The sequence below is a fragment of the Triturus cristatus genome, chromosome 7 (genome assembly GCF_964204655.1).
Source record: "Triturus cristatus chromosome 7, aTriCri1.1, whole genome shotgun sequence".
NCBI classification, from domain to species: Eukaryota; Metazoa; Chordata; class Amphibia; order Caudata; family Salamandridae; genus Triturus; species Triturus cristatus.
In genome coordinates this window covers 1,568,242,478-1,568,257,303 of record NC_140590.1, presented here as the reverse complement: position 1 = coordinate 1,568,257,303, position 14,826 = coordinate 1,568,242,478, and the positions used below count along the sequence as shown (strand labels likewise).

The 14,826-nt window shown below is 43.1% G+C and overlaps 1 protein-coding gene across 4 annotated transcripts in view; it reads left to right on the top strand.

Annotated features, from left to right (window-relative positions):
• The window catches only part of ELMO2 (engulfment and cell motility 2), a 417,013-nt gene that overhangs the window by 165,298 nt on the left and 236,889 nt on the right, over window positions 1-14,826 (top strand). For all 4 annotated transcript variants that reach the window (XM_085619396.1, XM_085619393.1, XM_085619394.1 and 1 more), the window contains one exon: window positions 3,057-3,129. In XM_085619396.1, coding sequence (XP_085475522.1) covers window positions 3,057-3,129 — 73 coding nt within the window. The remainder of the gene's footprint in view (window positions 1-3,056; window positions 3,130-14,826) is intronic.

The following is a 14,826-nucleotide window of genomic DNA, read 5'->3' as shown; positions in this document are numbered from 1 at the left end:
GAGCACTTCGCATCACACACACATTACACAGAGACAATCAATCATGCATGTGTAATCAGTGTATAGGAAATGTTACATAAGCCAAAGGACTAAAAGTGTAGGGAGTCACATGTCATCCATACTGGTAGGCAGTATAGTTTAAGAGTGCTTGGTGTGGAGAAGCACAAACGCAGAGTCGAAAAAGAAACAGCATAGTTGGGAGTTTTCTTTAATAATAAGAATCGATTTCTAGCCAAATTATCCCTTTTTGCAACATTAATCAATGCTCTAATAATGTATACTTTGCAGTGTGTATGCAGTTCTAGGATGAAAGTTAATAGCTCACTATTCTATATCAGGACTTTAAGTTATAAATTGCAAGTAACAAAAGGATATCTCTTTTGAAAGCAGTAATCTGCTGATCTGTTTACATCATACGCACTCTGTAATCTACTTGGTACAGGTTCTTTGCAGCAGGCATGTTAACCCTCTACACTAACTTCACCGAAGTCAAAACCTCAACTATACAAAATGCTGATCTCTCTCCAGGAAGATTATTAATCACACGAGTTATCTTGACATTTATGTGAGGCCTGGTAATTGCTGGGGGTAAAGAAACGCTGCAGCAGGTGCTTCAAAAGCATAATAAACTTTAAAACACGGCGCCCCCAGGAAGCCAGCACCCAGCTGTTGGAGCAGGAGCGCTGCATTAACAAAACAAAGGTATCTCTGGAAGCACCCTAAGTGACCGGCATTCAGGTGTGAATGTATGCAGATTGCATCCTTTGACTTCTAGGCCTGGAGACAGAGGTCACATTCAAAGCGCTGAAACTCGCGCTGTGGAATGAAAGGAGCACCTCTCCCCACCCCCCATCCCATTCAAAGTCCGATTTCCCTTCCTGCTACAACGCTCACCTAAACGTCACGCTTTAATCAGTGCAAAGAGAGCATGCACGTGCATGCTCAAACAACCGAAACAAATGAAAAACCGGGACATTTGTATGTTTAACCCGGACACTGTTTAAAAACCCGGACATTTTATTGAATTGTAGAAAAGTGTCGGGACACGGGGACACTTCTCCAAAAACGGGGACCGTCCGGGGAAAACCGGGACGTCTGGTCACCCTATCTTAAATCCATGAAAATGTTTGTAATAATCATTTGAATAGTTTATTCCATGTGTTCATCTTTGAAAACAAAGTGTGTTCCAAAGTTTACCCTTGGTTTAGTCATATACTACGTTAGACCTCTGTATTGAGTTGAAGGCCCAGTCTGTCTTGATCGCCAGGTCATTGGTTGTAGCACCAGCTACTGGTCTCATCGTATCACATTGAGGCCCTTATTAGTTGGACGGATTTCCATGCAGAGATTCTAAGTGCCTGGAATTAGTTACTGGCTGGGACATCTGAATGGAATTCTGCCTATTAAGAGGTAAACCATGCGGATTTCTGCCAGGTATTCCCTATTCTGAGGGATTAAATGCCCACATCTATAGACTTTAGTGTGCGGCGGGGATGCAGTGGGTTAGGGAATGGAGGAGGAATGATAATTCTGCAGAGAAAAGGTTTTGGTAGCGATTTTGGGATAAAGTGTGACTAATGTTCCAGCCAAAGCCTCATATGATGGGCAAGAATTACTCGCAGGTAAAATAGCCTGGCCTTTCAGAAGCCTTCAGGACTGTTGAAATACCTGCTTATCTGTATTGCCTGTCTGTCTGTATGTGTGAATGTCTGTGTATGCTGGTGTGCCAAAGGTGGTTAGGGTGCTCATTTACACAACTGCTAGGCAGGTAGAGATTTGTTGAGGCTAGCTGGAGGTTGTGTTGTCTTTTAATTGCAGATGGTATTTGAGAGTGCTGTGGTGTTACACGGTGGCCGTTGACTAGAATTAAACGGGCCAAAAAAAAACAAAAAAAAATTAATATATATATAATATGTAACATTACTTATAAGCAGGGCCACTGGAATTAGGCGACAGGGAACACCAAATTATGCAGCAGAGTTGACTAAATTATGCGGCATCATGCAGCACCTTTTTCGATAGTATTCATTATTCTGTCATGTTTACACATGGTAATACTGTCTGGGGAAAGATTTCACCTTGTCAGAACCAGTTTGACAGCCAAATGCAGAAATAAGCAACTGAAAGATTAGCAGTTATCCTTTGCAAACGGCCTTCCACAGCGCGTTAACTCATGCCGCCACATTTTTAGTAACTATTAATCTGTTTTTTGGTCAAAACATATATTTTTTTTAATCTAAAGATTATACAGCAGATGATGGATTAGTTGGGAAATGTGGCAGATCCTTAATTATGTGAAAACGCTGGGGCTGCATAATCACATAATTCCAGTGGCCCTGTTTTTAAGTGCTTTGAGCCAGCCTTTTTCATCTATTGGTCTGTTATTGTGTCATTCACAGTTTATTTCCACCCATTGCAGCATACATATTGGGGCAATGGCCAGCCCAATTCGCTAAGTTCACTGTGTTTGAATCATTCTGCTTTTTATCAAGGAGCACATCTACATATAAAGAAGTTCCCTTCAGTGCCAGGGACTACTATGGCAATGTGCGGTTTTTGAGACAAACAAATATATTGGATAAAAGCAAAAATACTTGAGACTTGCAAGGCCACAGCAGGTTCCCCAACAATAACAAAATTACCAAAATGCATGACTATTCTACACAAGCTTTGACAAAGCAAAAGACTGGCAGCCAACTGCAGCCAAATTGGGTCTGCCAATGCTTGTTTTGTGAGAAGTACCGATTTCTTTGTATTTGTGCCATTTGTCGTGGATTAGACAGTTACATTGTAGGAAAGTAGATTGAACTTTGGGATCCTTATTTGCTGCAAACTGTTATTCCAGGTGTTATTATAAAGCAGTTGTTTTGTCTAATTGTCAGCATCATTTTGTTGGACTTGTTGCGATTTACACCCATGGCTCTGATGTGAAATCCTTCGATTTATGTTATGGGTCATAGTCTGATAATTTTTTGAAGCTGTGACATGCCACTGAAGCTCTCACCTTTAAGTGTTTTGATTGGCTATCTCATACCTCTTTCCTTTGTGCCGTACAGATGGTCTTTGCCAAACCCAGAATATTATGCTTTCCGCTATGCTGATGGCCCGCAGCTGTACATCACTGAGCAGGTGAGTGTGGAACAAACATGTTTTGCTTCATGTGGGCAACATTGTTTGGATTTTTTTAACGTTTATTTTATTAGAGAAGGAGAATATAGAAATAGGTGAAAGATTTATAATAGGACTCATGAAGAATGTAAATGCTGCCTGGAACATTGGTAGTTTAGCCTAGTGGTTTAGCTCGTATGCTTCTTCACCGTGTGTAAAATTGTAGAGCAGTGCTTTCTCATTTACTTACATATCTACAGGATCATGATATCTTACATTTCATAAATTAATATTATTAATATCATTCATTACATATCGAGGGAGAAAATGTAAAGGTGAAGCAGGAAGGGAAGGCAGTGGGCCTCGGCACAACCTACAGAAATCCCATATAATAAGATCTTAACCAGACTTTTCTACAAATACTTCACCTACACCAAGGAAAGGCATTTCACCTATTCCACTTACTGTACATTGCTTTGCCTAAGCTCCTAGATTAATTATTTCATAATGCCACCACGCTGTATTCCATCCTGAGACTTTTCCAGAACTTAAAATGGATTTATTGATGCTTTGAATTAGTTGTTTTTAGTGTTGTGATTAAACCATACATTTATTCTTTAAATAAATGGCATTACTACTCTCATGTTAACCTGATTTGTAAAGTACGCAGCTACTCAACAGAGTTTCCCGGCGATCAGGTTAAGGGCAGCAGACCAAGGAACCTAGATTGACTTCCTAAAGAGCCATGTCTTCAGTTTCTTCTTGAAGACAGCGAGATTACTGACCATACGGAGGTCTTCTGGAAGTTTGTTCTTGGTGAGCGGCCCCAGGTAAAAGGATCTCCCGCCTACTCTACGCCTATTGATCCGGGGCAGACTTGCAAGGCGCACGCACGGAGGATGAACATAGGGTACACTCTGGAATGTTTTCGCTGATCCTCTCTCTGAAGTTTACTGCGTCGTGCAAGGCCTTATGCTCTAAGAACATGGCCTTAAAAAAAATCCTCTTTTTTTATAGGGAGCCAGTGGAGTTCCCTCAGATGAAAGGACATGTGAGACCTGCGTGGGAGTCTGAGTAGCATTCTAGCCGCTCAATTCTGCACCGCCTGGAGTCTAAGGAGAAGGAAATCAGGGAGACCAAGGTAGAGGGCATTCCCATAATCCAGTCTAATTGTGATCAGAGCCTGAATTACCTTTCTGTCTGCTCACTCAGACAGGAGAGGTAAAAAATAATTTGGCTTGCGGAGAGTGTTGAAACAGGAGCCAGCTAGAGCTTGAATCTGTGGTTGGAAAGAGAAGGTGCTGTCAATTTTAATACCTAGGTTCTTCAGAGTTTTAGAGGGGGCCAGGCTTGAGGCACATTGCTCGGCCAGCAGGTTCTCACGAGATTGTGGGGGACATCTCTGAAGACCACAATCTCTGTTTTGTCCGGGTTGCACTTCAGTTGGTGCCGGTCCAACCACTGAAACACTCTGGTGAGACACTGAGAGATGAGCTCCCCATCCAGTTCCCTTCCCTTCTCACAGGAGAAGAGGAGCTATGTATCATCCGCATAAGAAATGACTTTAGCACCCGGTGACTCAGCCAATATTACCAGGGGTGTGAGGTAAATGTTAAACAGGGTGGGGCTAAGGGCAGATCCCTGGGGTACACCCACAGTCAAGGTTATGGCTTGCGAGGCATAAGGGGGCAGCCATACTTCCGGAGTCTGATTGCTCAAAAATGTCAGTCAAGGCCATGTTTCTGATCCCTATCTCTTGAATACGCTCAAGAAGTTTAGAGCGGGGCACAGTGTCGAAAGCTGCAGTGAGGTCCAGGAGGACCAGAATGGCCTTGCCTTCTTTGTCAAGGGTGTTCCTAACGTGTTCAACAACTTCCAGAAGCGCAGTTTCGGAGCTGAAATCTGGTCGAAAGCCGGATTGGCTGGAATGTAATATTTTATTATCTTCCAAGTAAAGAGTTGGCGGTTGACTTCCTTCTCCAGAATCTTTGGAAAAGCAGGGAGAAGGGAGATGGACCTATAGTTCGCCAATTGCTTAGGATCAGCTGCTGGTTATTTGAGCAGAGGGAGAACTTTTGCCCTTTTCCAGCCCAATGGAACCACACCCGTTGCCAGCGAGGTGTTAAATATGTTGTTCACTATAGGATTAATAGATTAAGCAGTCATGGTTAGCAAAGTAGTTTGGCAAGTGTCTGAAGGGGAGCAAGACTTCAGGACTTCCAATGCTGCAAGTGACAGTTTGGGAGAAAGAATGGTGAGAGAGGTGTGGCTCACTGGTTAGAGGCGGCAGACCCGTAAGCAGAGAATTGGCCAGGGACCAGGGTTCAATTCCCGACGCGGCAGGGTCGTGGACCAGGGTCAAAACGGACTCGATAATTCTCGCCTCGGTACCTACTCTAACCAGGAACACACTCGGCAACTCTGGGCATTAAGCTTGCCTTATCTCTACAACGGCCCCCCACAGACGCTGGGGATGCCTGGTTTCACCTTGGAGATACCCAGAAAGGGACCATCTCACAGGGATAGCCAGGACGGGTTCCCCAGCGGTCTATAGCGCCGGGACACCTCCTCGTGAGGTAGCTGTTCGCGCTCTACAAATATCAGTATTATTATTATTAACTTGTCCAGGTAGAAGTGTGTGGAGAGGGAAAAAGAATCCTTGTGGGGAGAGGCCTGTGTTTGAAGTCTAGTTTGCTAAACCTCTCAACAGTAGGTGTACATACTCTAGATATGACATCGAGCTGCAGAAAATAATTAACAATTTTGAAGATTTCCATGGCTTTATTGTCTGCCTCCTCGTTCCTTATATCAAAAAAGAGTCTTTTTAGCTAGGGACAATTCTTTGTGGTACATCTTCAGTGAGATCTTATACTTTGCTTTATCTTATGGATGCAAATTGCCTCTCCATACCCCTTCAAACTGTTTACAGAGTTTCTTGCATACTCTAAGCTCATCATTGAACCAGGGGGCAGATGGTTTCAACCTTGATTGAAATGTCTTCGTACTAGGGGCTAATACGTTAACAGTCCCTGAATCCAGCTGTCCAGACGTGTTGTGTCCTCTTCCACACATCTGGACAGGACTGGGGTGCTAATTGTTAGAGCACGGTTCAGGTCCTCTTGCTGTATTTTGTGGTAGGAGGTCTGACTGTTATCCTTAAGCGGTGGGCTATTGCCAATCTGTGGCCAAGCGAATGGAATAAGGAAGTGATCTGACCATGGAAGAGGAATGGGTTGATACACCACCAGGCTCACGTTGGAAAAGACCTGGTCTAGGGTATGGCCTGCTTGGTGGGTGGGACCAGAGACCTGTTGTTTCATGGAGAGAGAACTCATGATTTTTAATAGAGTGTTGGCCTCGTACCCCGAGGGGTTGTCCAGATGGACATTAAAATCACCCAGCACTAGGAAGTGGGCCTGCCTCATTGCCCATGGGGCTAAGGCACTCTCCAGCGAGTGCAGACAGGGGTTGGCTGGGCCAGGAGGATGGTAGAGCAGGACCCGCGCAAAAGAATGGTTGGAGGTAAAGGACAGACAAAAGCCAAGTGCCTCCGCCATCGCAAGGCCCTCGAGAGAAGGATGAGCATTCGTAATCCTTCCTATACACTAGTGCCGTCCCGCCTCCCGTACCTATTTTGCGGTCCTTCCTCAAAATTCTGTAATTAGGAGGAAAGGCAATGGCCAATGTGGGGTAGGCTGATGCAGAGAGCCAGGTTTCTGTGAGCAAGAGGACATCCAGTTCCTCATCATTTAGTAGGTCGAAAAACTGAAGCTCATGTTTCTGGAGGGATCTCGTGTTGATCAAGGCAGCCCGAAACTGTTTACGAGTTTTTCCTGCCTTATCTGGAATGTGTGAGGCCCTGATGGAGCGAGGCCTAATGGGGGTCCATGCGCAGCTAGAACACACAAATTCCTCAGTTATCTACTACATTTGTATTTTGCATTCAAGGAAACCAAGTAAGTTACAGCCACACAAAGTCCACATCGGCGTACATCCTAAAAACTCAAGGCAAAAAGTGAGCACTAGTTATTCTGCTGCTCTTGTACGTTCTGGACTTTGGATTCTGCTGCCCAGGTCCATTTTGTGGTTGCATGCTGTTGCTCTCTATGGTTTTGTATATAAAAAAGTATTTCTCCAGTATTGAATCTTTCATAGCTTCACATGCTTTAATCTTCCCCGACGTCATGGGTGGGAGCCCCACGGTAATTATTACAAGTAGTGCATAGAGAAGCATTGAAAGCAATAGTAAAAAAGTGTTAACCAACTCACATTGTTTTGTAAGAACCAAACTTCAGCCAATCGGACCACAGCTCCTTGAGCACTCTTCTTCTGTAGGGCTACCTTAGCTAAGATTTCTAACCGCACATAGTGTATGAGGGAGTCTCCCTGAGCTCTTCTCGGTTCTTCAGTGCATCCATTAAACGTTTGTCCTTTTGTTTGAGATTCAGATTTGTTCTTAAAGCAGCAAGTAGGTTACTACTGGGCAGTGTTTTTCGGACTGAACATGTCAGAGGATAAAAACAAATGCTTTTCAGGCCTTGTAAATCTTGTGGAAAACAAAGATTATTTTCAGAAAACCCACAAAAAGAATTTCCATACTGTTTATACCCTCTTCATTTGCCAAAGGAATGTAAACATTGCCAGAAATTGTTGGCAAAAATCCTAAAGATAGAACGACCAGATTACTTCTATGGCATCAAAAGAAAAAAAATCTTGGAAGTTCCTGCAACTGTTGATGAGGTCCAGAGTCCATCTTCGCCCAACACAAAACGCAAGCATGAAGGCGATGAGCCAAATTGCAAAACTTCTAAAAAGCTTAAACATAATAAAAAAATCAGCAGATGCTGGAAAAGCTGTGAAAAAAGGAGGTTGTCTCTCCTCCCTCTGAAAAGACTATATCTCAGCCATCTTCGCCCTTCAAGGAGTCCTCTTCTCAGAAAACATTGTCTACGATGGACTCGCTGTTGAAAAGCAGACCATTGATGGTTGTCACGAAGAAATCATTGATGAGCCATTGAAGATGACACAGGGGGTATGGTATTTCTCTGTCCATTCAACCACCTCGGACCTCGGAGTAAAGTTTTACCGCTTACACCTTAACATCTGCTCGAAGTAGATGATTCAGAGGAAAATGATGGACTCTTCAGTCCAATATACTGTCCCACACAGCTGCACTTGAAGTGCCAGGAGGATGATGATCAAAATAAGAACTCATCCTCTTACTATGAAGTGGATTTCTCTTTTTCGTCAGTGCAAATCTTTTCAGGAGCATTATCCTTATGAGGAGGGCATAGGAGGAACATCCTGAGTATCAAGAGGAAACCATCAGAGTGTCAATCACATTAGTGAATGATCTACGTCACATGCTTGACGACTGTTATGAAAGATTCCTGCCTGCAGTGAGAACCCAAAGGATACCCGGGTACGTCCCGATACTCCTGGTGCCTCCAAGGTGCAACAACCTCCGCAACAAACCCCAACAAGTCATCAGCCTCTATCAGAACCTCTAGTGTTACCACCAATCACGATGATTGTGTGGAAAGAGATGGCAAGGACCAGCCCAAAGAGGGCGAGATCCCTCACGGTCAATCGGTCTCAGGGCAAGAATGCAATGATTATGTTGCCCCACTATTGGCATTTCCCACACCACCACCTACTAGTTCCCCTCCAGAGGATAGTGGAGGATGTCATAAACCTTTAGAGAGGGTTTCAAAATGCTTTGACCTTTCTATACCTGTAAAACACACTGATTGCTTTCTGTGTGATTTTAAATCTGTTAAATCCATTCCCATAATAAATCACATTTGTAAAGAAGGTCTGAAGTTGATGAAGACTCCAGCATCTATACAACAGTGATTTTTCGTCTTGACAAGCAGTATAAAGCTCCTGAAAATTTTCCTTCATGCCTGATTGTACATTCTCTTCCAGACTTGGTGATTATGCAGGCGGCACAGAGAGGATCTAGAAATCTTTCAACTCCTGCTTCAGCTCCACCGGATAAATAGAGACGATGCGTAGACAACATGGGGAAAAGGTTCTCCAAAATGGTGGCCAAGAGCATAAGAGTGTCTAATGGTGCTGGCCATTTTGGGGAGATACAACAGGCAAATGTGGTCTGATATGGCAGCCGTCCTCAAGTTCTTGTCTGTTGATAAAATAAAAGAAGCTATGGAAATATTGCAGTAAGGGCAAAGGGCATCCTTAGAAATGTATACTTCAGTGAATGCAGCTTCTACAGCCTTTCAGCAAATGTCTGATGCAGCACTTCTGCGTTCACAAGGTTGGCTGAAAGCTTCTTTCCATCCAGATGTTTAGGCCAATATCCTCGACAAGCATTTTGATGGTAAAAATATTTTTGGCAAGCATGTGGATGACGACCTGCTGTCTATTAAGCTGGCACAGCATATTCAGTAAGATCGTTAAGGCACCAGCGCTTTCAAAGGTTTTTTTACGAAACTGAGGAAAGGGTCAGTTTTCCTCTACAGGCCTGTTTCAGCCATACAGGGTTCAGCCTTATCCTCCAGCCTAGCAGAAGTTTTGGCGACAATACGCACCACAACAACAATATAGAGCACCACCCGCTGCATAATATACTAGACAACCAGCTCGTAGAAGACCTACAGTGGGAGGAAAAGGTCATGAGGTCTCCAAACGTCAGTAACAATTTACAGGCACCAGTCACCTCTCTACCTTCGCAAACACATTGCATCACAGACTTGAACACTTACTACAACTGTTGGAAGGACATCTCCTCAGACAAATGGGTGCTGGATATCATCCATCATGGTCACACCCTGGAATTTGTTCAAAAGCCTCCCAAAAACCCTCCTCGAGAGATCGAGGTCACACCAACATCTCAGTCTGGTTAAACAAGAAATCGTGCTTCCCATTTGCAAAGGGGCTACAGAGGGAATTCCATATATCCATCAGAACAAGGGATTCTATTCATATTATTTCCCCCTAAAAAAAAATCTGGGAAATGAAGACAAGTAATGGATTTAAGACTTTTTAGCAAATTCATGAAGAAACAACCTTTCAGGATGCTTTTGCTCCAGGAGATTCTACATCTTCTAAACTCAGGAGATTTACTGATTTCTCTAGATCTTCTTGATGCTTATTTTGACATCCCTATTCATGAAAACCATAGACAGTATCTAAGTTTTGAGGTGGCAGGGTGACATTATCAATTTAAAGTTCACCCATTCAGGCTCCGATCTGCTCCCAGAATTTTCACCAAGTGTATGGCACTGGTAGCAGCATTCTTAAGAAGAAGTGATCACCAGGTTATTCCCGTGCTTGGGCCACTGCCCATCAAGGGTCCATCTTTACCTCTGTAAAAGATGATGTACGATGGCCTGCCAACAGCTCTCCAAAGAACTAGGACTACAGTTAATAGAGAAAGATCCTCACTAATACCTTGTAAACAGATTACCTGGCACATGCATCAACGTAGGCTTTTGCGATTCCTTAATTGTGATTATTAAGGAATCGCAATTAAGGAATTGCAAAAGCCTATGCATGTAGGAATCGCTAAAGAAATAGCGATTCCTACACATTCCTTAATTGCGACTCGCAATTTGCGAGTTGCAAGTAAGGAATGCCGTCCCATTCATTCCTATGGGCCTCTAGGCCCATAGGAATGAATTGGAGATTGCATGAGCAATTTACGAGTACCAGTAGGTACTCGCAAATTGCTCATGCAATTTCAAGGGTGCAAGGGTGTCAAAATGACACCCTATTGCACCCCTGAAATTGATCTGTGCACATATGTTGCACACACACATGCCCTAAGGGCATGTGTGTGCGCAACATGAAACTTTGAAAAATGCACAAAAGTGCATTTTTCAAAGTTTTGCAAATTACCATGAAGTCCAACTTCATGGTAATTTGCTCCCCTTATTAGCGAAATCGCAATTTTTTTTACTTTAATGCATTGCATTTAAGGAATCTCAATTTGGGATTCCTTAAATGCAATCGCAATTAAGTAATCGCAATTTAGAGATTACTTAAATTGCGATTTTTGCATTTGGGATGATGCATCCCAAATGCAAAAATACCGGTCGCAAAGTGGCAGATTCTGAGAATCTGCCTGTTTGCGACCGGTTTTTCCTTTGATGCATGTGCCTGTACGTTCCTAGGGGCTGACCTGAATACAGAGTCATGCAAAGCATACCCCACAAAAGAAAGGATACAGTGGATAATACATCTAGTATCATCCCTTTCAGGAAAAGAGTTCACTTCTGTCCAAATATTCAAATCAATGCTGTGTATTCCACCAATGCCGAATTGCTTGTTGTGGAACAGACCTCTACATGAACAATTGGATATTCTATGGGTTTAAGAATAGGTGTCATTAGAGGACATAATTCGAATGACCTCAACCATGAAGCTAATAATGGTATGATGGAAGAGACCAGACTTTTCCCCAGGCCTAACATACTTTTGCTCTTGCCCTCAATTCATAATGACAACAAATCCCCCCCTAGAAAGGTGGAAATCACATTTACATGACTAGGAAATTCACGGCAAATGGCCATCTCAGGAATCTCTAAAATGCACATCAACCTGTGAGAGTTAAAAAGCAGTATTTCTAGGGCTTCAGTCCTTTCTTTCCAGAATAAAGAATTCAGTGGTATTGGTACGCACAGACAATACCACTACTATATTTTACCTAAACAAAAAAAGTGGAGCAAAATCGAAATTACTGTCATCACAAGCACAGCAAATTTGGAAATGGGTCCTTCTCCACAAAATTCCCATTGTTCCAGGAGTGGCAGATTCTCTAAGCAGAATATTAATGGAATGTCATGGGTGGGACCTCGGCTAGTCGCAATTATTGGAAATCTTCTGCTATTGGGATACTCCGAATCTAGATCTCTTTGCCATAGCTCAGAACAAGAAATGTTGATTGTTCGCAAACAAGTTTCCATAGAAACATTCTTGGGGGGGATGCATTCCTAATCGCTTGTACAAGAATTTTTGCCTACACCATTCGACGGTTTCCTCTGGTTTCCTGAGTCCTGCGCAAAATGAAACGGGAACCGTGGCACCGCATAGTAATAGCTCTGGCGTGGCCTAGACAATATTGATTCACAGAGCTTCTTCTTCTATCTGAACGGCCACATTTTCCTCTCAGACTGACATCTTCTCTCTTAACAATGAGCAAGGGTCAAGTGGTTCATCCAATGATAAAGGCTGTGGTAAATAAAATAAATATTACCGGACTGAATTTCATGCGGAATCTTAAATTAAAGTAAAATAGCTCAAAATAACGAGAGGCAGAATCCGTGGTATAAGAGGTTTTCTAATGGGCTTTATTCCATTCAAAATGGCCGACTCGAGTCGCGGCCCTCAGGTTCCGTCACCACGAAGGTTCAGGAAGTGAAGTACAATAATTTATTAACAGACATGTATTTTTATAATAAGTACATTACAATGAAACGAATGTAGAAGGCGTAACATTTGATAAGAAAAATGACGTGACAGTGACATAATCGAAACTAGGCGTAATAAGGAATAAAAGAAACATGATTGGTTAGAATTATCAGACATAGGTGGATCTATAAGATAATACTTGGCATAGATGCGCGCGCGGCAGCATGACGTGTAATTGACGTGCAACTAGGGGGTGAAGGGGACTTGACATTTAGCTCTACATGTGGAGACGAGAAGTCTGGGGTCAAGTCAACCTAATCCCAAATCATATCTAACATCCTATGTTTAAAGAACTATGTTATCCACAAGGAAGAGACTCTCGGACAGAATCTATTCTATACTGACTGTGTGCGTGTACAAGCGTCTAAGTGTCTATATGAGATGCGAGGGGCAGAAAACTTTCCATGGCAACAGGGCTATGAATCACTTGCAGGAGGACGGAAAGGCTGAGTCCTTTGCTTGTGAGCTAAAGGAAATGTTTACCTAAATCACTGGACAGGAATGCATCGGCTGAAGAGCAAAATAGATAATTCGAAGGTGAAATACAACTTCTTGGCAGACAGGCGAAAACTAGCCGAGGCAGGCACCGTTAGCTGCACAGGGAGTAGGACAAAGTTCATGGATACAGATGCGAGCTCAAGCTGAAGCTGTCAGAGACAGAGAGCAGGGAAAGGCTTTGAGGACAGAATCGGGCCTACTCGCCTGAACTGTAAAAATGGAGTAACTTAGCCATATAAAGTCGGTGGCCTTTCATACTTAGGAATCGAATATCCAGCCCATTGATGGCGGATCCGACAGAGAACATGTTGACGGTAGACACACATATGTTTGCGTCTTAGAAACTGGAACTGGAGGGAACATACATGTACTTGTAACATGCATATAGAACCGTTGGGGTCCAAGATAGGGGACATAACTGACCAGGAAAATCCACATTTCCACATTCCCTCCTTGTCCCCTTCTTGCCCTTCACGAGACATCAATCTTCATCATTCCATTGATTTGCTCATGGAGCATCATTTCTTCTTCTTTCTTCTTCCGGGATCTTGAGCGAAAACTTTGATGTGGAATACACGATGTGGCACACAGACCACAAATCGCTGGTCCACATTGCAGGCATAGACAACAACTGAAGAGCATAAGAAGGCCAATACCTAGGAAGGATAGAACTCTCCATCCCCAGGCTGATATCACACTCCAAAACCACCCGGACCACGTCCAAGTGCCTGGATTCTCGTGTATCTGGCTTACAATCTTATGAAGGCGTGTTATAGCTTTATATACAGATGGCGAATTTTCTGGTATGAATATACAGCAGCTGGATCCGATGACCCTACAAGCTCCGCCCCTATCGGCCAGGATGACGTCAAGGACAAGACGATTCTGGAGAACAACAATTCTCATCACCGATTGTTCCTCTGTCAGATTGCCTAGGGCGGCTATAGTCTCGTTTACTACAGCTTCAAGAGTCTTGGTGAGTCTGCGTATCAGCTTACTATTTGATATAGTACCTATATAGGGAAAGATACCTTTATTGAAATCTACATACTTGTCCCATGATGTCTCAGTATAATCGACAACTGGGAGATCTCTTTGCTCTCTATTGTGTACTAAATGAACATTTCGATAATAATCAGGGGGAGCTAGGAAAACAGGTGGCAAAAGGAATGCTATGTAACAGGTACCATCCCAATCTAGAGGCAGACGCATATATGCAGTCTGACCACATATGAAGTAGGAATGGCGAGAAGCTCTAAATGAAGATTTACCTTGATCACTATATTCTACTGTAGTAACGCATTGGCTATGGCCCATGTGTTTGGAACCAACTTTTCTAACACATAATTCACCCTTAACTGGAAATACTGACATAGTGGGCAGAATTAGTTCAACTTCGGATTTGACATTCAAAATCATAAGATTAGGTGTAAAATTACCTAATTTATACACTTCATTTTCTAGATCAGTTCCTGTTCTACTGAGGTGACCCTCCTTATTAGGGTGACAGACTTTGAATAAAACTAGATTCAGATTTCCCCATATCCAATGTTGTTGATAAACTGCTGTGTCTGGGTCTATGGAATTTAATAAACTAAACCATGCTCCACAGGAGCCATTGTGTGTGAACGGATGTGGAAAGAAAGGCAGAACTCCTTTGTTATTCTGATAGGGAGGGAGTCGGCCACACACCCAACAATTGGTCGCATTACTAGTCTGATGGGAATGATGTAACATACTAATGAATGTGTTATTGCGCAGCGCAAGTCTATAGGATAATTCATG